Genomic DNA, 15,387 nt, shown 5'->3' with positions numbered 1-15,387 from the left:
TTAACACCTGTAAAAATGTCCCACCTGATTTTAAGTTCCGGATATTACAAAGAAATTTTCGCATTTCCTTAAAAAATTGCATTAAAACCCCCTGGCAATTGCCGAACTCCCGAAGCGAACTTAATACTAATTTCAGGTAAACCCCCTGCACTCAACACCCAAAATAAAAAAAATCATAAGTTTTGAAAAATCCGCAACCGAAATCCCTCTGCCGGCGTCGCAGTCGACGTTGCACTCAATCCTGCGCTCAATAAACAGCAGCAACAACAAACGGGAAGGAGAGGAGCGGAGCGGAGAGAAGAGAGCGGCTGGCTCGTTCGTTTCCAATAAGAAAAGCGGCGTGCGAGCGAGAGGGCCATAGGCCAAGTGTCTGTGAATGAATGAATTTCAATACATGCAACTGACATGCGGCGGCGCAGAAAAATGCTCAAAATAAGAGTAAAAAAAGGAAAATAAATGTAAAAAAAAAATGCGAGAGAAAAAAGGGGAGATGGAGAGGAGAAAAAAAGTGAGAAAATCAAAAAGCTATTGAAAGAAATCAAAAGCAGTGCAGGAAAATTGAGTGAGATTCTCACGAGAGACAGAGAGAGCGAGTGAGAGAGAGAGCGAGAGCGTGAGCAGAGGAGGGCGGGCGTGCGTGTGTGTGTGCCTGCTTGTGGCGCCCTCTGCCGCCGCCGACGCCGCAGCCGGCGCTCTCGGCGGCAGAGGGTTGTCGGCGCTTCGTTAACGTTCGATTTGTTCAGTCATCAACAGCATTCGTGACTGGCAACGTCGCTTCGTTCGTCCGTCGCCGAAAGAAATCGAGAATTTCAGAAGATTTTTTGGATTCTACACGGCCCCGCTGAGAAGGCAGTGCCTGCATTCTTCTGCTGCTGGTTCTTCTTCTTCTTCTCTGGCTCTTCTTCTTCAGCCGCGGCGCGGGTGTGTGTGCGTGTGTGCCCCCTACTCTCCAAAAACCGTGTGTGAGCGTGTGCGTGTGTGTGTGTGTGCGTGTGCAGAAGAATCGCATCCCCCCCCTCACCCCACCCACACAATCAATCAAAATCAAATTATATCAATGGAAATCAATGAAAGAATCTCGCTTGCCAAGAAGAAGAAACGGTAAAGATCATCCAAAAACCAAGCACACAACAACCACAACAACAACAACATCAAAAGCAACCACGAAGAAGGACTAAAACGAACGAAAAGCGAAGAAAGGAGAAACTGTTTATTATTTTTTTCAAGTGTATTTCTGTTCGCTAACAAAAATATGTGCGCGTGTATGAGTGTCAAGTGTAAACAACAACAGCAACAAAAGCTACAGCGGCCACAACAACAACGACAGCAAACATGTGCAAAATAAGCCATAGCCAAAAAGCAACAACAGCAGCAACACAATAATAATAATAATAATAATATTTGTTATAATAATGGCTTGAAAACGAAAGAAAATCACACACACAACAACAACAACAACCAAAACAACAACAGCAAACCCTCACCATTCGACAACAACTACAACTACAACAATCCCCCACACACAACAACAACAAAAGCCCCCTTTATAAGAAATTATTTTTCGGAACTAAAGTGAAAAAAAAATCAAGAAACATAACCATTACAATAATAATAACACACAGAAATTGGCTTGTTTATGAATTTTTTTGAGCACGTAACAAAAACATAATACTTAAGGTGTAAATGTGATGACTATAACAAAAAAAAACAACAAATAAACAAACAAAAATCCAATATAACTAACAACAAAAATCGAGAACACATATAATGCCAGGCCTTATTAGCCCCAAATTGGTAGAATCCAAATCCAAAAACTAAGAGAACACAAAACGAAAAAAAACCAAAAACCGAAACAAGAACTGACTGAGAATTGAATTAACCCAAGAAAGCCCACGAATGCAGCCAACATTGCCACAAGCCGCTGGGACAGCCGATATGGATCTGACGGCTGTTCAATCAATCAACGATTGGTTTTTCAAAAAGGAGCAAATTTATTTATTGGCACAGTTTTGGCAACAGGTAAGAAAAGTCGCGAAAATTCGGAAAACTTGGTATCATAATGGATCCATGCCATATCAGCATCATAAAATGGTCAATTGGAATTTTTAACTTACTATCTGAGTGAAGTTGGTATCATAATGGATCCATACCATACCATATCAACATCATGAAATAGTCAATTGGAATTTAAAACTTACTATATTAGAGAAGTTGGTATCATAATGGATCCATTCCATACCATTTCAATATAATGAAATAGTCAATCGGAATTTTAAAATTTCTATATTAGTGAAGTTGGTATTAAAATAGATCCAAACCATACCATATCAACATCATAAAATAGTCCATTGGAATTTTAAACTCGCGATATATGGGTGATATTACACCTGTTCCTATAAAGGAAGCCAACTAAATGGCTCCCATAAATTTCCATTCCTATAAATAATATTACATCTGTTAATCAGTGGTTTTAAAAACAGCATCTCAACTGTTTTTATTTTTGTCAGTTCCAAAAAGATGGTCTTTTGTTTATCTCAGGTTCTATAAGTGCATTTCAGTTTAGACAACAAAAAGGTGAAATTACACCTGTTATAAGCGGTTTATAATTTGATTCTTGTGGTTTGGCAATATTGTTATGAATGAAATCAAATTTGATTCACAAAATGTGACACCCAAAGTTTTCGAGTGTTGTATCTCAAAAAAATTCCCTGCATATTTTCATATAAATATAATGTTTTTGGTATTTTATAAACCATATAGGATCTTAAGTGAATGTAATAAATTTCTTTTGGGAATTTTAAGTGAAAAGTTTTAAGTGAATTTTAAGTAAATGGAACTGTTTGATTTAGGAACAAGGAAATATTAAAATTTTTAGGAATATATGATAGAAAGTTTTCATTAAAATAATATTTGTTTAGTTTGGAAAACAATAATATTATGAAAACACCGAAATCTAGTTTCATACACAGTTTTTAACGTATGTGAATAGTTTTCCGAGTTCTATGATATTGCTTTTGCTTGAAACTCCCACAATTGACAACAATAACCCTTGAGCGCCCAGCCGCCCACTTTAACCCCCTGCAGCCCCCATATTTTTGCCCCGCCAACTGCTTAACTTAACTTAAGTTAACTAATTGAGTTTGCGTGTCTATGGCAAATGTGTTTTTATTGTTGCTGCCCCGTTATTGTTGTCTAATTTCTTGTTGTAAATTTATTTTCTTGTTATTTCTTTTGTTGTTTTTGCTATTATTGATTTCTGAAAAATTTGTTTACACAAGACAAAGGGGAAAAATGCAAAGTGCAACAAGCAAATAATAATTGAACAATTTATTGCTTGAATAAGTTTTGTTTTTAGCTACCTCAGTATTTTTTTTAAATAGTGAGCCTAAAAAAGTTAAAGCCAGACAAGATCGGCCAGACAGGAGATAATGCTGAGGGATGGGGGCGTGGAAAATCGGGGGGCGGGGGCCAGACGTTGCTAAGAATTTCGCTGGCCAAATGCCAGACTCCCAACAAATAAGGCGGCAAAATAACATTAGATGCACAAAAAAAAAGGGAAAAATAAAAACTGCCAGACCAGACATGGCAATATCAACTCGAATTTATGTATATTTTTGAATATCTCTTTCCTATACATGTATATAAAAATATACCCTCTATATGGTTTGGCAAGTTAATTAGGTTGCGTCGACAGGCGGGTACATTTTTAATTGGAGTCTCTTCTTCGATTGATCCTGAAAAGCGAGAGAGACAGACAGCCAAGAAAATTTCCCGGAAAATCTAGACATTTGCCGTCGGTGAATGGCGTTTTCCCCGCTCTACAAAAATATTTTCCTACAAGATGTGGCGATGCAAACTGCAATCAATAAAACTTGAATAAGCAAAACGCAAAGCCATCCTATCGACTTTTTCTCGAGAACCACAACAAAGAAATAAAAAAAGCGAAGCCGCAGAACTCGTTAGGATTGTATAAAGTCAGGGGTGTACGCAGGATTTTAGCAAAGGGGATTTTAAAATGTCAGAACGAGCTTTTTATAATCATATTAAAATATTTAACTAAATAATTTGTATTATTATATTTGATAATCCAAAGAGAAACCACAGAACTCGTTAGGATTGTATAAAGTCAGGGGTGTACGCAGGATTTTAGCAAAGGGGATTTGAATATATCACAACGGACTTTTATACCATATTAAAATAAGTATTTAAATATTTTGTATTATTATAGTTGATGATCTAAAGAGTTTTTCATGAACCGCAGAACTCGTTAGGATTGTATAAAGTCAGGGGTGTACGCAGGACTTTATCAAAGGGGATTTCTTTAATGCCAGAACAGGTTTTCTGCATCCTATTATAATATTTAAGTAGATGTTTTGTGTAATTAATTTTAAAGATCCAAGTAAACCTTAAAAACCCTATAAAAATACACCCATGTCTTGTGATCTTTTTTCCCCTGTTCCTAACGATCATTTGATGGCTTTCAAAAGCTTCGAGACTCCCAAAACTTTCAAGACCCCTCCACCAATGATCGATTGTAATCAATGAATCAATATTTGAAAGGTTTCGTCATGCCTTCGCAAGCTGATCAACTTATGTATCTTTTTCATTTTTTTTTTGTGAGAGCACAGAACAAAATTAGAACTCGATCCATAAATACCATTTCTCTACGGCGAATAAAAAGGTTATTCAAAATTTCTTAATTTGCCAACCAAAAATAGAAGTTTATTAAGTAAATTAAACAAACCGCAGACAGACGTCTACAGCTGTCCAAATGAGTTGATGAAATACTTTTTATAGTATATCTCTTATTTATTTATTTACATTTCAAGAACAGAGCGCGCACGAAAAAATTGACACAAATCGAAATCGAAAAGGCAACAATAAAAAATGTGCTTGATTAACACAAAGTTTTGTCATTAAATATATAGAACGGTGGCACCGAAAAAAACGATCACAAAAAAATAGTAATAAAAAACAAGAGCAAGAACAAGAAGCAGCTACCAAAGAAGAACCAGAAGTTAAAAAGAGCAAAATTAATTTCCGTAATGCAATCTATAAACTTGACCCATTAACATCGAACAGATTTTTTTTTGTTTGTAGCTTCTACAATTACCGAAAACCAAAAACTAGACGAAAGATGAGGTTTTTTGTCATTGATTTGATTTGTGCTGATCCAAACGAGAAATACTGAAAATAGGGAAAGAAAACAAAACCGAACTAATTGCCAAATGCATTTGCTGACTTAAAAAAAAAAATACAAAATCCAAAATTAAAATGAAAAGATGAGAGAAAATCGAGTTTGGGTTCCGTTTTAATCGAATTGAAACCGGTTTATAGGGTAGTCACCACCACCATCCGGCACCATCACAGATGCAGATACGGATATAAAGTACGAAATACGAAATACGAAGTGCCGGGGACGAGCATTGATAGTTTATAAAGTTTAATTTTCAAAGATGGCGTCTATCCTCCGGTCGAAGGCATTTGCATATGCCGAAAATCGAAAATGAGCAGCCAAGGGTTGTCCTTTAAGCCCTTCGGAAGCCCGGGCGCACACAGATACCCCAGATACGAGTTGCCATATATACCATACCATACCAGATACAGATACAGATACAAAATACAGATAGAGATCCGATCGGTGGACGGAGCGGCGTGTGTCGTATAATTTTTAGCGTTTTAAGTGCAATTTACTCGCTCTCGGGCACAGAAGCCAGCTAATGAGTCAGAGACCCCGGGAAAAAAAGGGGGTTATACCAAGAATCACAGACCGAATTCAACCACCCACACACAACGCACCAGATACGTACGACATATAGACAAACAGAAACACAAAAAACAGACACACAAACGATATACGAAAATATTTCAGTCGGTTCAATCGTTCGATCGCTGGAAAGATATGTTAATATAATTAAATTAATTTGTCAGCACGGAAATTAAAACAGAAGCGAACAGCAACCGAAATATCCATACCATACCATACCGTCCATACATCGTACAATATTATATGGTATCTATAGCAGAATGCGACGAACGAATCGAAACGAAACGAGACGAATCGAAATGAAAATCGAACAATTAAAAGCTTGTGGGTGGAGATGGCGATCTGAACCCGAGAACTCGAACTCGATCTCGATCTGAACTACCACGCAACTAATAATGTGAAATAAAAAATCATTTGGAAATTATTATTAAAAATTGAGTTCATGAACTATGTGTGCCTGTCTGTCTGTATGTGTGTGTGTGTGCTTGATCAATTTTTATTATGATTATTATTTGCTGTTTCCCTCTCTTTCCGGTTTATGGCATTAATTATGAATAGCCATTGAAGCTAATTGAAGCCGGCCGAGTGGAGTGTCCTCAAGTAACTTGGGAACTAGCCATCAAACGCACTTCAAATTTCCCATGTGATATGTTTAGGCGGTAATTAGCCGATTTTCAATCGAATGAAGCATCCATCTATGCAATGACCTCAAGTAACTCAGCTTGCAGTCGTCTTAGTCAATTGAAATTTCACATCATACTAAAGTGGGCATTGAGAAGTATGTGGGTATTGTGTTTGAGCGGTTTTTAATAGCTATCCACAGCTATCCACAAAATGAATCTCAAGGAACTCAGCTTGTGGTCATCAAATCAAATTAAAATTTAACTTATTGCTTTTTAAAATGAAAATTGGTATTATAGTATTCGTTCATCTGTAAAATACCCACATTAAATAACTCAGCACTCAAATAGCTCAACTTTCAGCCATAAAATCAATCTTATATCTGCCATAAACACCGTAATCAGTACCTGTCTTGCCACCAACCTCTTGTAACTCCGGTTCCAGTTATTAAATCAACCTGAAACTTCGCATACTTGTAGTAAACACCAAAATTAGTACATATAAATAGTGTCCAGCAGTCGTCTCTCGACTAACCCCATGTAACTCAGCTTGCAGCCATCAAATCAAGCTGAAACTTCACACTCGCTTTGGGGGGGAGACTGGGGGAAAGATCTCCAGCTAAATCGCCACACGGCAACAGCGACACTAATTGAGCATAAATATCATAAATGCTAAATGCGCTTTGCGTGGTGTGCATCAATTGTCATTGCATCATTAATTCCGCATCTAGAGGACCGAACCAAACTGAACCGAACCGAACCGTCTCACAAAAGCTGGCGATGCCAAAAATGAAGAAGCGGCATTGGCATCAGCGGAAAAGAAAAGATTCGACGGCTTTTGTGTACAACTTAATAACAACTAATTGTCTTTTTATATGCATATATATGTACCTATATATACTTGTACATCCAGAGGGACATAGGAAAAAGCCAAACCAAAAACCGATTGTGGAGCGGAAAAAAGGGGAAAGGATGGCAAACCTGTCTTGGAAATCTTTGTCTTTGTTTTTCTGTTTTTTTTTTTTTTTGTGTGTGAGCCCCGCGCGCTGATGCTTCTTTCATCTTTCAGTTGTCAGTAATTTGTGCAGCTCAATATATCAGTCGATATCTTATGAGTTTTTAATTTCAGGTTTCTCATGTGTGTCTCGCCATCAATTTGATTTCCTACACGGCGAGTTTTTCTTTTTCTCGCTTGAAAAGGACAAATCGTTAAAACGAAGAAGGCAAAAAACTCAAACAGACCTACTGATGTTGAGGATATTGAATAAAATATCATTTTGTGCACGCCCCTTTTTCGAGAGGAAAGCAAAGAGGAAGAATATACATATATAGAACCGAACGAACCAACTGATGATGATGAGTTTTGTGAGCTTCTCCTCTCTAGATCCCCTTGGTATTGGCAACATTTTGTGTGATCGATACGTTGAATGCAAAAAGTGAAGAGCTACAAACAAAAAAAAAAAAGAAAAAAAGTCTTTCGAAGAGTCCCACAGAAGAATCCCCTGAAAAGTTCGTTTCTTGAGTAATGACCAACGCCCGAGGAGTGCACATTAAAAAGGAATCATCATTATTGGCAGGGGGGATCAAGGATTTTATTGGCGGGCTCACTCCATTAAGGCAAAAAAAAAAAAAATTTCTTCTCTTGATCTTTTTTTTTCTTTTATTTTGTACCGAATTTTTGCACACATTTTTACAGCGTTGTCCTCGTGGCGTTTTTCAGATGTTTTTACAATTTTTTATTGATGCTTTAATTAAGTTGTTGGTTTTTGCGCGCCTAACACGCCCACGCCAGACGCGCCCCCCGTTCGCCCACGCCCCTGCAATATATGCATTTCGCCGTCTGCCTCGCTCTCTTTTTATTATTTTTGGCACGACATGAAAATTAGTTTAGAATTTAATTCGCTTTGACTTTTGAGTGCTTGTTACCATTTGCAATCCATTCCTCCCCCCATCAGCCCCCCTCCGCCATCGCCGCCTCTGTTTTCTATGTGCACAAAGCAGTTTTATGTTTAATTTGATGTTATTGAAATATTTGATGTGGCATAACTTTGACTGTTTACCTTAGGAGGAGAGGCCCCCGAGCTGGCACTTCTAGAATAGAGAATCTAGAATCTAGAATCTAGAATCAAGCGTGTGTATATTTCTTTTTCATCGGAATCGACAAACGCTCGATTGAGCTTTATGGTTGCACAAATAACGGCAGCTTGTCGAAATGTTTATATAATTAATTATGTGAAATTTCCCCCAAGATTTCATATCGTTTTGCGGTTTTGCACTGCGGCATTACGATATATGTGTGTGTAAGTGTGTTAGATTGCTGATTGTTTTCACAGGGAATAAGCCTTGAAATTTCCTCCTGAAGAGCGCTTGTTGGAATTTTCGGGTGCTTTTTATTTGCGATAAGGGGTTCCAAGTAAAACTTACTTAGGAACACAAGGCTTTCGCTTTAAAAATAATCATGTGCTGGGGGCTGGAGCAACCTTGTTGATAATTAGTTGGAAACTTGAAACTGTACTGGTTATTAAAATGCGCTGTACAAATTTCATAGTGATTTATAGTGATTTAGTGGATATATATTATGAGGTATAGGTATATTATACAAATGTGTGCGTTTCAAAGGAACCCTTTGGGATGCAAGCTTTACCTGTCAAGCTGCTCCTCTCTATATACTTTTTTCTTTCAAATTGTCTATGGTTGACCTAATTGAATTAATTTTCTCGACTGTACTGCCTGATCATCCTGTGTTGGTTTTCATAGAGACACCGTGTGATATCCCTGCGTTTGCCAGGACATAATCCCACGAGAAGAACTCGTTTTCAGCTCGGATCTTGTCATCGTTCGATTAATTCCCTTTCGCTTCCCCTTTGGAGAACTGTCTTGGGAGGATTTCCCCCTGCTAGCCTCATCTGCTGTTTGACCCTTTCACATGGGTGGTTGCTCTTTTCCGCCGGAAGGGTTGGTCCTGGGGTTGGATTTTCGAATTGGCTTCGGTTTTTCGACCGGGCCTGGGCCAGTTTGTCAATTGTCGGGCCTGTTTCGCTATAATTTATCAGTTGGTATGCAAATGAGTTTGATTTATTCAATGAGCTGAGCACAATTCCAAATTTTTAAATTCGAGAGAAGCGCAGCACCAAAAAAAAAAATGGAAAAAAATCAAACGAAATTATATATTCCTTTTGCTTTTTTTTCATATGGACAGCTGGGATTAAATTCTCGATTTTTGTGATATTTTTTCTGTAGTTTAATTTTTTTTTTGCATTTTTTCTAGCTATGCTTGCAGCATGCCACAAAATGTTGCGCCTCATTGCAAGGCAACATACGTAAAAAAATAAGAGAGATAGAGAGGGGGAGAAAAATATATATCAGCGGCATATGCGGCATGAATATCGGGGGTTGGTTAAGAAGAAGGGGGCATCCCGATTTCGATCCCTATACCGATCCCGAGTAAAATAAAAACACATTTATGCATTTTATCTCAGAGTATGTGCCCCACTCAATCATAAAGCATTGGCAGGCGTAAATCAAATCAAGTAGCAACGGTTGCAGTTGCACATGGAGAACGAGATGTAGATGGAGTTAAAGATGTGCTGCATGTTGCACGCACACGAGCAACACAAAGACAATGATTAAGTAGGCAAAATACTCTCACTTCCCTCATCTCCGATTCTTCCGCGCGCAGCCTCGTCTTCTCCAATTCTCCGGATCTCCAGTCGTTGGTCGTTCGTCAGTCTTTCAGTTTTTGGGCTACCCTTTGCCGGTTTTTTTTTCCCTTCTTTTTTTTATGTTTTTAATTATTGCCGTACGGTGGCTGACAAAAGTCTGCGGCCAAACAGTGACAAACAATGCGCACATGTTGGCTTCCCTTTCCTATATTTAGATTCTTCTTTTTCCCGCTACCATATAACTTGATTTCCCTATTGATCACACGATTTTTTACCCTGTGTGTGTTTGTGTGCTTAACCATATCGTTTTCATCTTTCGCTTGAAATGCAACTTGAACGATTGATAGAACTCAAGAACTTTGGTGGCATAACTCGCATAGCTCAAGAGTTCGATATTCAGATCCCGGGATTTCGATATGTGCGGGGGTATACGAGGAGACCCTAAACGCCTACATGCAAGTCGGGGAAAAATTCTTATCGAGCCAAGCGATTTGCTTTTCACACACTAATGCCTCTGTATTCCGAAGCTTCTTCTACTCAAAACTCCGGCATTCAATTGAAGACGACCCCTCATCAACATCCAGATAGATTTCTACTTCTGCTGACGCGGCTTTTTCAAGTTCCCTCTCATTGTGCGATCATCTTCGCCTGTTGTTCCCAAATAATGCTTAAACATATGAATTATTATATAGATCAGCTGCAAATGTACAGCGACAATGAGGAGAGCACAGATCAACAGGACACTGAAGAAAAAAAATTAACTTGGTACTCCCTATTATGGTCTTTAGTAAGTGATTCTAACGATATTAAACATTTATACCCAAGGAATTTCAATTCTACAGTGATTTAGATGTTTTCATTTTAGCCTGATAAGGTATATATTTCATTTCTGTTCACCTCTTACTTGATTTTGATATTACCAGTGATTTTTTCTCAGTGCCCTAGCAGAGACAGCTCTACTTGAGATATTTGTTGGTGCCCGTGTTTTACTAAATACTTTGTCTGTTTAGATATACAGACACACACAACTGGCAGCCAGCGATCAATGTGATCAATCGCGCTTCAATTTTTCTTCTTTTGAAAGAAGAAAGAGATTTGGTTTTTTTTTTTTTGTCAGCGGAAATCTTTTGTGCCACTCTATATATACTGTGATGGGGCCTCAAGTGGCTGCTTGTTGTTGTATTATTAGCTAGTTTGGTTTTTTATATTTCGGTTTCTTTTTTTTTTTGTTGTTTGGTGGAAATGGGGGGTGTCGGTCTCCAACAAGTGGCGGTTGAACGGTTGCTAAGTAGCTCAGATAATGGCATAGCGTTATGCCCTCCACTCCTCTCCAAAAAAGTAAAAAAAAAACCATATAGACAACAGCCCAACACCCCCGCCCTCGAATAATTGAGTGTCAATTATACACACACATGAGCCATGGGGCTCTTGAGTTTTTGGTGTTACTCGATGTCAGCTGTTGAAAATATTAGAAAAAATTATGGACGTAAATATTATGCATTTCATTGATGGTTCGCTCTTTGGGGAAAATATATGGGGGCGTGGAAAAACAGTTTTTTAATGTGCGGGGGAAAAAAACATCTTCATTTATTAATTTATGGATCTGCAGGCCGAGAGGAAAATGTTTGCGTGTGTGAGAGGAAATTCGGGGAAAAATTAAACGAGTCTTGAAAAGGCGTTTTTCAGTTTATTTCGGTTTTTTTTCTCAAATCGTTCAGCTTCTCCTTTTTGGCAAGTTGATGATCTCAGTTGATTTTTGTGCATCTGCAGCAACTCAACTCTACGGTTCTCGAAATTTTCGAAAGAACAAGGAAACACAATTTCCATACATATAGACATGCATAAAATCAAATTGCACTTGTTGGCAGCCATCGTCACTGGGGAAGAGGCTAATAAAAAATTTTCGCTGCTGCCATATCGAACGACATAAAAACTGATCGACAACGACAAATATAACTCGGTGCGGCGGTGGCTTCGTTTTGTTTTCAGTTTTTGTATACCCGGCATTGCGTTGGGTATGCTGTGTTTGTAGATATCTGAGGTGAGACTGCTGGATCTCAGGATCTTTATGAGCCAGGTGCACTTTAAGAAGAGTATTTTATTTAGGACTACAATATAAACTCCCATACCAAAAATCAAGCAAATCAAACAATTTATAAGAAAGATACTTATGTGACACTAATGGATCTCAGGATCTTTCAGAGCGAAGTGCATTGACTAAAGGTTTTTTTGATTATGCTAACATTATTAACTCACATACCAAAAATCATGCAAATCAGACAATTTATAAGAAAGTGAGCTCATGATGGTTAGTTAGATAACGCCCTTTGGGTATGCAACATATTTTGGTAATGGGTAGCAGGTATTTCCCAGTCGGTCCATTATACTCTTGATATTTGTTTCGGTAGGCATGAAAAAATAATGCCCAGAGAACCGATGGCGCTGGTTGCCTTTTCTGGGATCGGAATCAGAATCGGGACTGGGACTGTGACTACTGGGCCTCTGACTGTGGGGCCTGGTGTTGTTGTAAATTTTAATGATCTGTCATTTCGATTTATTTTATTTTCAACCGAAAACCCCGAAAGAGACAGAAACAGATACGGCGAATGGCCAACAGAGAGACAAAAGCGAACTGACTGACTGATCGGACGGCGATCGTAGAGCGCACGTCAGCTGCATATTAAATTAAAAGGTATTATATTGTACTAAATATATATATATGTATATATCTCTCGTGCGAAAGAGTGTGATGGGAGGGGGGGGCGATTGCGCTCTTCCTCTTTGTTGTTCATGTGACATGACGAAGTGATCTGCTCCGGTCTCGACTCGACTTCGATAAAAATATCCACACATCGATAGAATTTGAATTTGAATTTGACTTTTCTGTGTTCAGTTCAGTTGAGTTTCGGTTTCAGTTCTTGTTTTTTGTTTTTGTTTTTGTTGCTTTTCAGGGCCCCACCCCCTCCACCGCCCGTCGGCGTTCCTTCCCCCAATTTGGCATAGTTTTCGTGGCCCATTGTTGGGGAACTAATTCTTGCCGCCGTATATTTGATTCGATGGGAACTAGAGCGCATTGCATGCTTTGTTCTGGTGTCTCTTCTAGTTCACATGTCGCTACGTTATAATTTTTTTCTTCTTTTTTTTTTTATCGTATATTTTCCTTTTAATTTATTTGTTTTTTTGATTTCACAATATTTCGATCGGGCCAGGCAAATAAATTCTCAACCCAGAATATAAGAATAATAATTTTACTGGGCTTTCAGTTAGAAAAAAACCTGAAAATTTATTGAAAATCCAAGAGGCAGACAAAACAAAGAAAAGCAAAGTTTGTCATAAAATTTTATAACTTTTCCCGACGCGCTACTATATAGTATATATGCAGATCTAGTATATGTCTATATGCTATAGTCTAGGATATCAGTTGTGACAATTTATGGTGATTGCCAATACTTTTGCGTGTGTGGGCGATGGTCCATTGTTATGTTTCGGGGATTAGTTTGCCACTGTTAATTTGTTAAAATTTATTTCAAATGGTTCTGTTTCTTGTGGTGTTGGTTTTCTTTCCCCGGGTTTTTATGGTGTGTGCCCATGATAGTTTTGCTCATTTGGCTGGCTCATTTGGTATCGGGGCATCATAAATATTTAAGAGGTCATAAAAGCGAGGGCAGGACCATGCCCCCTCCCTTCTCATAATTGGCAAGCACTGATAAGCAGCACACATCGTATGTATCGTATATTCCCTTTAATTATGATATAATGTATGGGCCAAAAGTTTTCCCTTCGCTTAATTGCCAAACATTTTTGGCATCCATCTGGAGAGAGGGGGGGTTTTGAGGGTTTTTGGTGAATTTCTATTGAATTCTCTAGTGTTGTGTGTATGTTTTTTTTTCGTTCATAGTTCGAGTAAACCGTTTATGAAGTCATAATTTCTGTCATATCATGCTCTTGGCCCAGATCGGTGGCTTATGATAAGCCCTGCTTCAATAAAACCAACGAAAACAACGAGGGTCAACTGATGAATCTTAAGTGGCCTGTGCCGAAGGGTCTCGAGTGTTTAATTTGATTTCGGCCGAATCAATGTCGGCGGCACAGTGTTTGCTTAGGTTTAGATTTTGCCACTAGTGTGGCCAGCGTTACTCCCACTTTAATGCTGGTGTGACCAGATTTGCACACTACTCCCACTTTAATGCTAGTGTGGCCAGCCTGCAGTGTCATTAACCTACACTCACATTCAGGCACGCACACAACTGTTGGGTTTTAGAGAGCATTAACTGCTTTGGCTTGTGTTTCGGTGCCAGCCAAAAACTATGCCAAAAACTTTCAAGGACACATGCAATGCACGCAGCAGCAGCAACAACAAAGCAAATGGGGGGTGGTTGTTGGGTGGTGGTTGTAGGAGGTGGGGGAATCATGCGTTTGCGGCATTTTCCGAGACGCGCACATGCAGCCACACCACCCATCTCACTCCCACACGCAAACTCTCTCTCTGTCGTCACCGCAAAACGTGCGTAATTAAAAGTGTGTGTGTGTGAGTGTGTGTTTACAGTTAACATTTAGCATTCACAAAAGTCTTTAAGCAAACAGTTGAAATTCTACAAGTAGAATTCACCACTCCAGATTAATTCCAGTAGAAACAAGTTTTGTTACTTTTAAGAGTGACCAGCTTTTAATATTAAAGTGACCAGCTGCATGTGAGAAGCAAGGCAGATCTTCATATTTTGAATTATTTAAACAAGGAACTTTAATAACCAGTTGTGTGTGGCTCTTTCTCCTGGCTTAAACTGTTGCTCGCTTTAAAGTTGTCTCAGCCTTTTAGACATAGGCTCAACAGCTCTCTCCCACAAACACATACACATATACATATATATTTAGCCTGGCATATTGAAGCTCAAGGACGTGGTCTAAGTTTAAGACAGCACACAAAAAAAAGAATACACTCACAAACAAACAACAACACTAATACAAAGCCAAAAGTGCCTTGTCTTTCTCGGGCTTGGAGAAACCCCCTCCCCCAAAACACACTCACACACACACACACACTACTCCACTTCTACCCCCTTTTTTAGACCACGTCTTCGTCTTTTTGCTCGGCTCTTTTTGCTACTAATTTTGCTACTTTGCCTGCCAGCTGAAGAAAGAGAAGGGGCTAGCCGGAGTGAAAGAGAGAGGGCTAGGGCGTTTAATTTACTTCAGGGCGCCTTACACTAGGCAAGGTTTGCTTTCCTAGTTTTTTTTTCCAACGAGGGGGGGGGGGGGGATTTGTAGTAGTGTAGTAGGACTACCTCGGTTTTTCCTTTAAATTTAATTTCTTTTGCTAGTTTTTCGCCGGGCCAGCTGA

At 38.8% G+C, this 15,387-nt stretch overlaps 1 protein-coding gene across 3 annotated transcripts in view; it reads left to right on the top strand.

The window, feature by feature from the left end:
* The first annotated feature begins 750 nt into the window (after positions 1-750).
* LOC119558326 (homeobox protein cut) overlaps positions 751-15,387 on the top strand; it is a 74,514-nt gene continuing 59,877 nt past the window's right edge. For all 3 annotated transcript variants that reach the window (XM_037871746.1, XM_037871744.1, XM_037871743.1), the window contains exon 1: positions 751-2,019. In XM_037871746.1, the coding sequence (XP_037727674.1) occupies positions 1,897-2,019 (123 nt within the window). In that variant the 5' untranslated portion in view covers positions 751-1,896. The remainder of the gene's footprint in view (positions 2,020-15,387) is intronic.

Source organism: Drosophila subpulchrella, chromosome X, assembly GCF_014743375.2.
Source record: "Drosophila subpulchrella strain 33 F10 #4 breed RU33 chromosome X, RU_Dsub_v1.1 Primary Assembly, whole genome shotgun sequence".
Classification (NCBI taxonomy): Eukaryota; Metazoa; Arthropoda; class Insecta; order Diptera; family Drosophilidae; genus Drosophila; species Drosophila subpulchrella.
The sequence above is the reverse complement of the archived record's forward strand: the minus strand, read 5'-3'. Positions and strand labels throughout refer to the sequence as shown.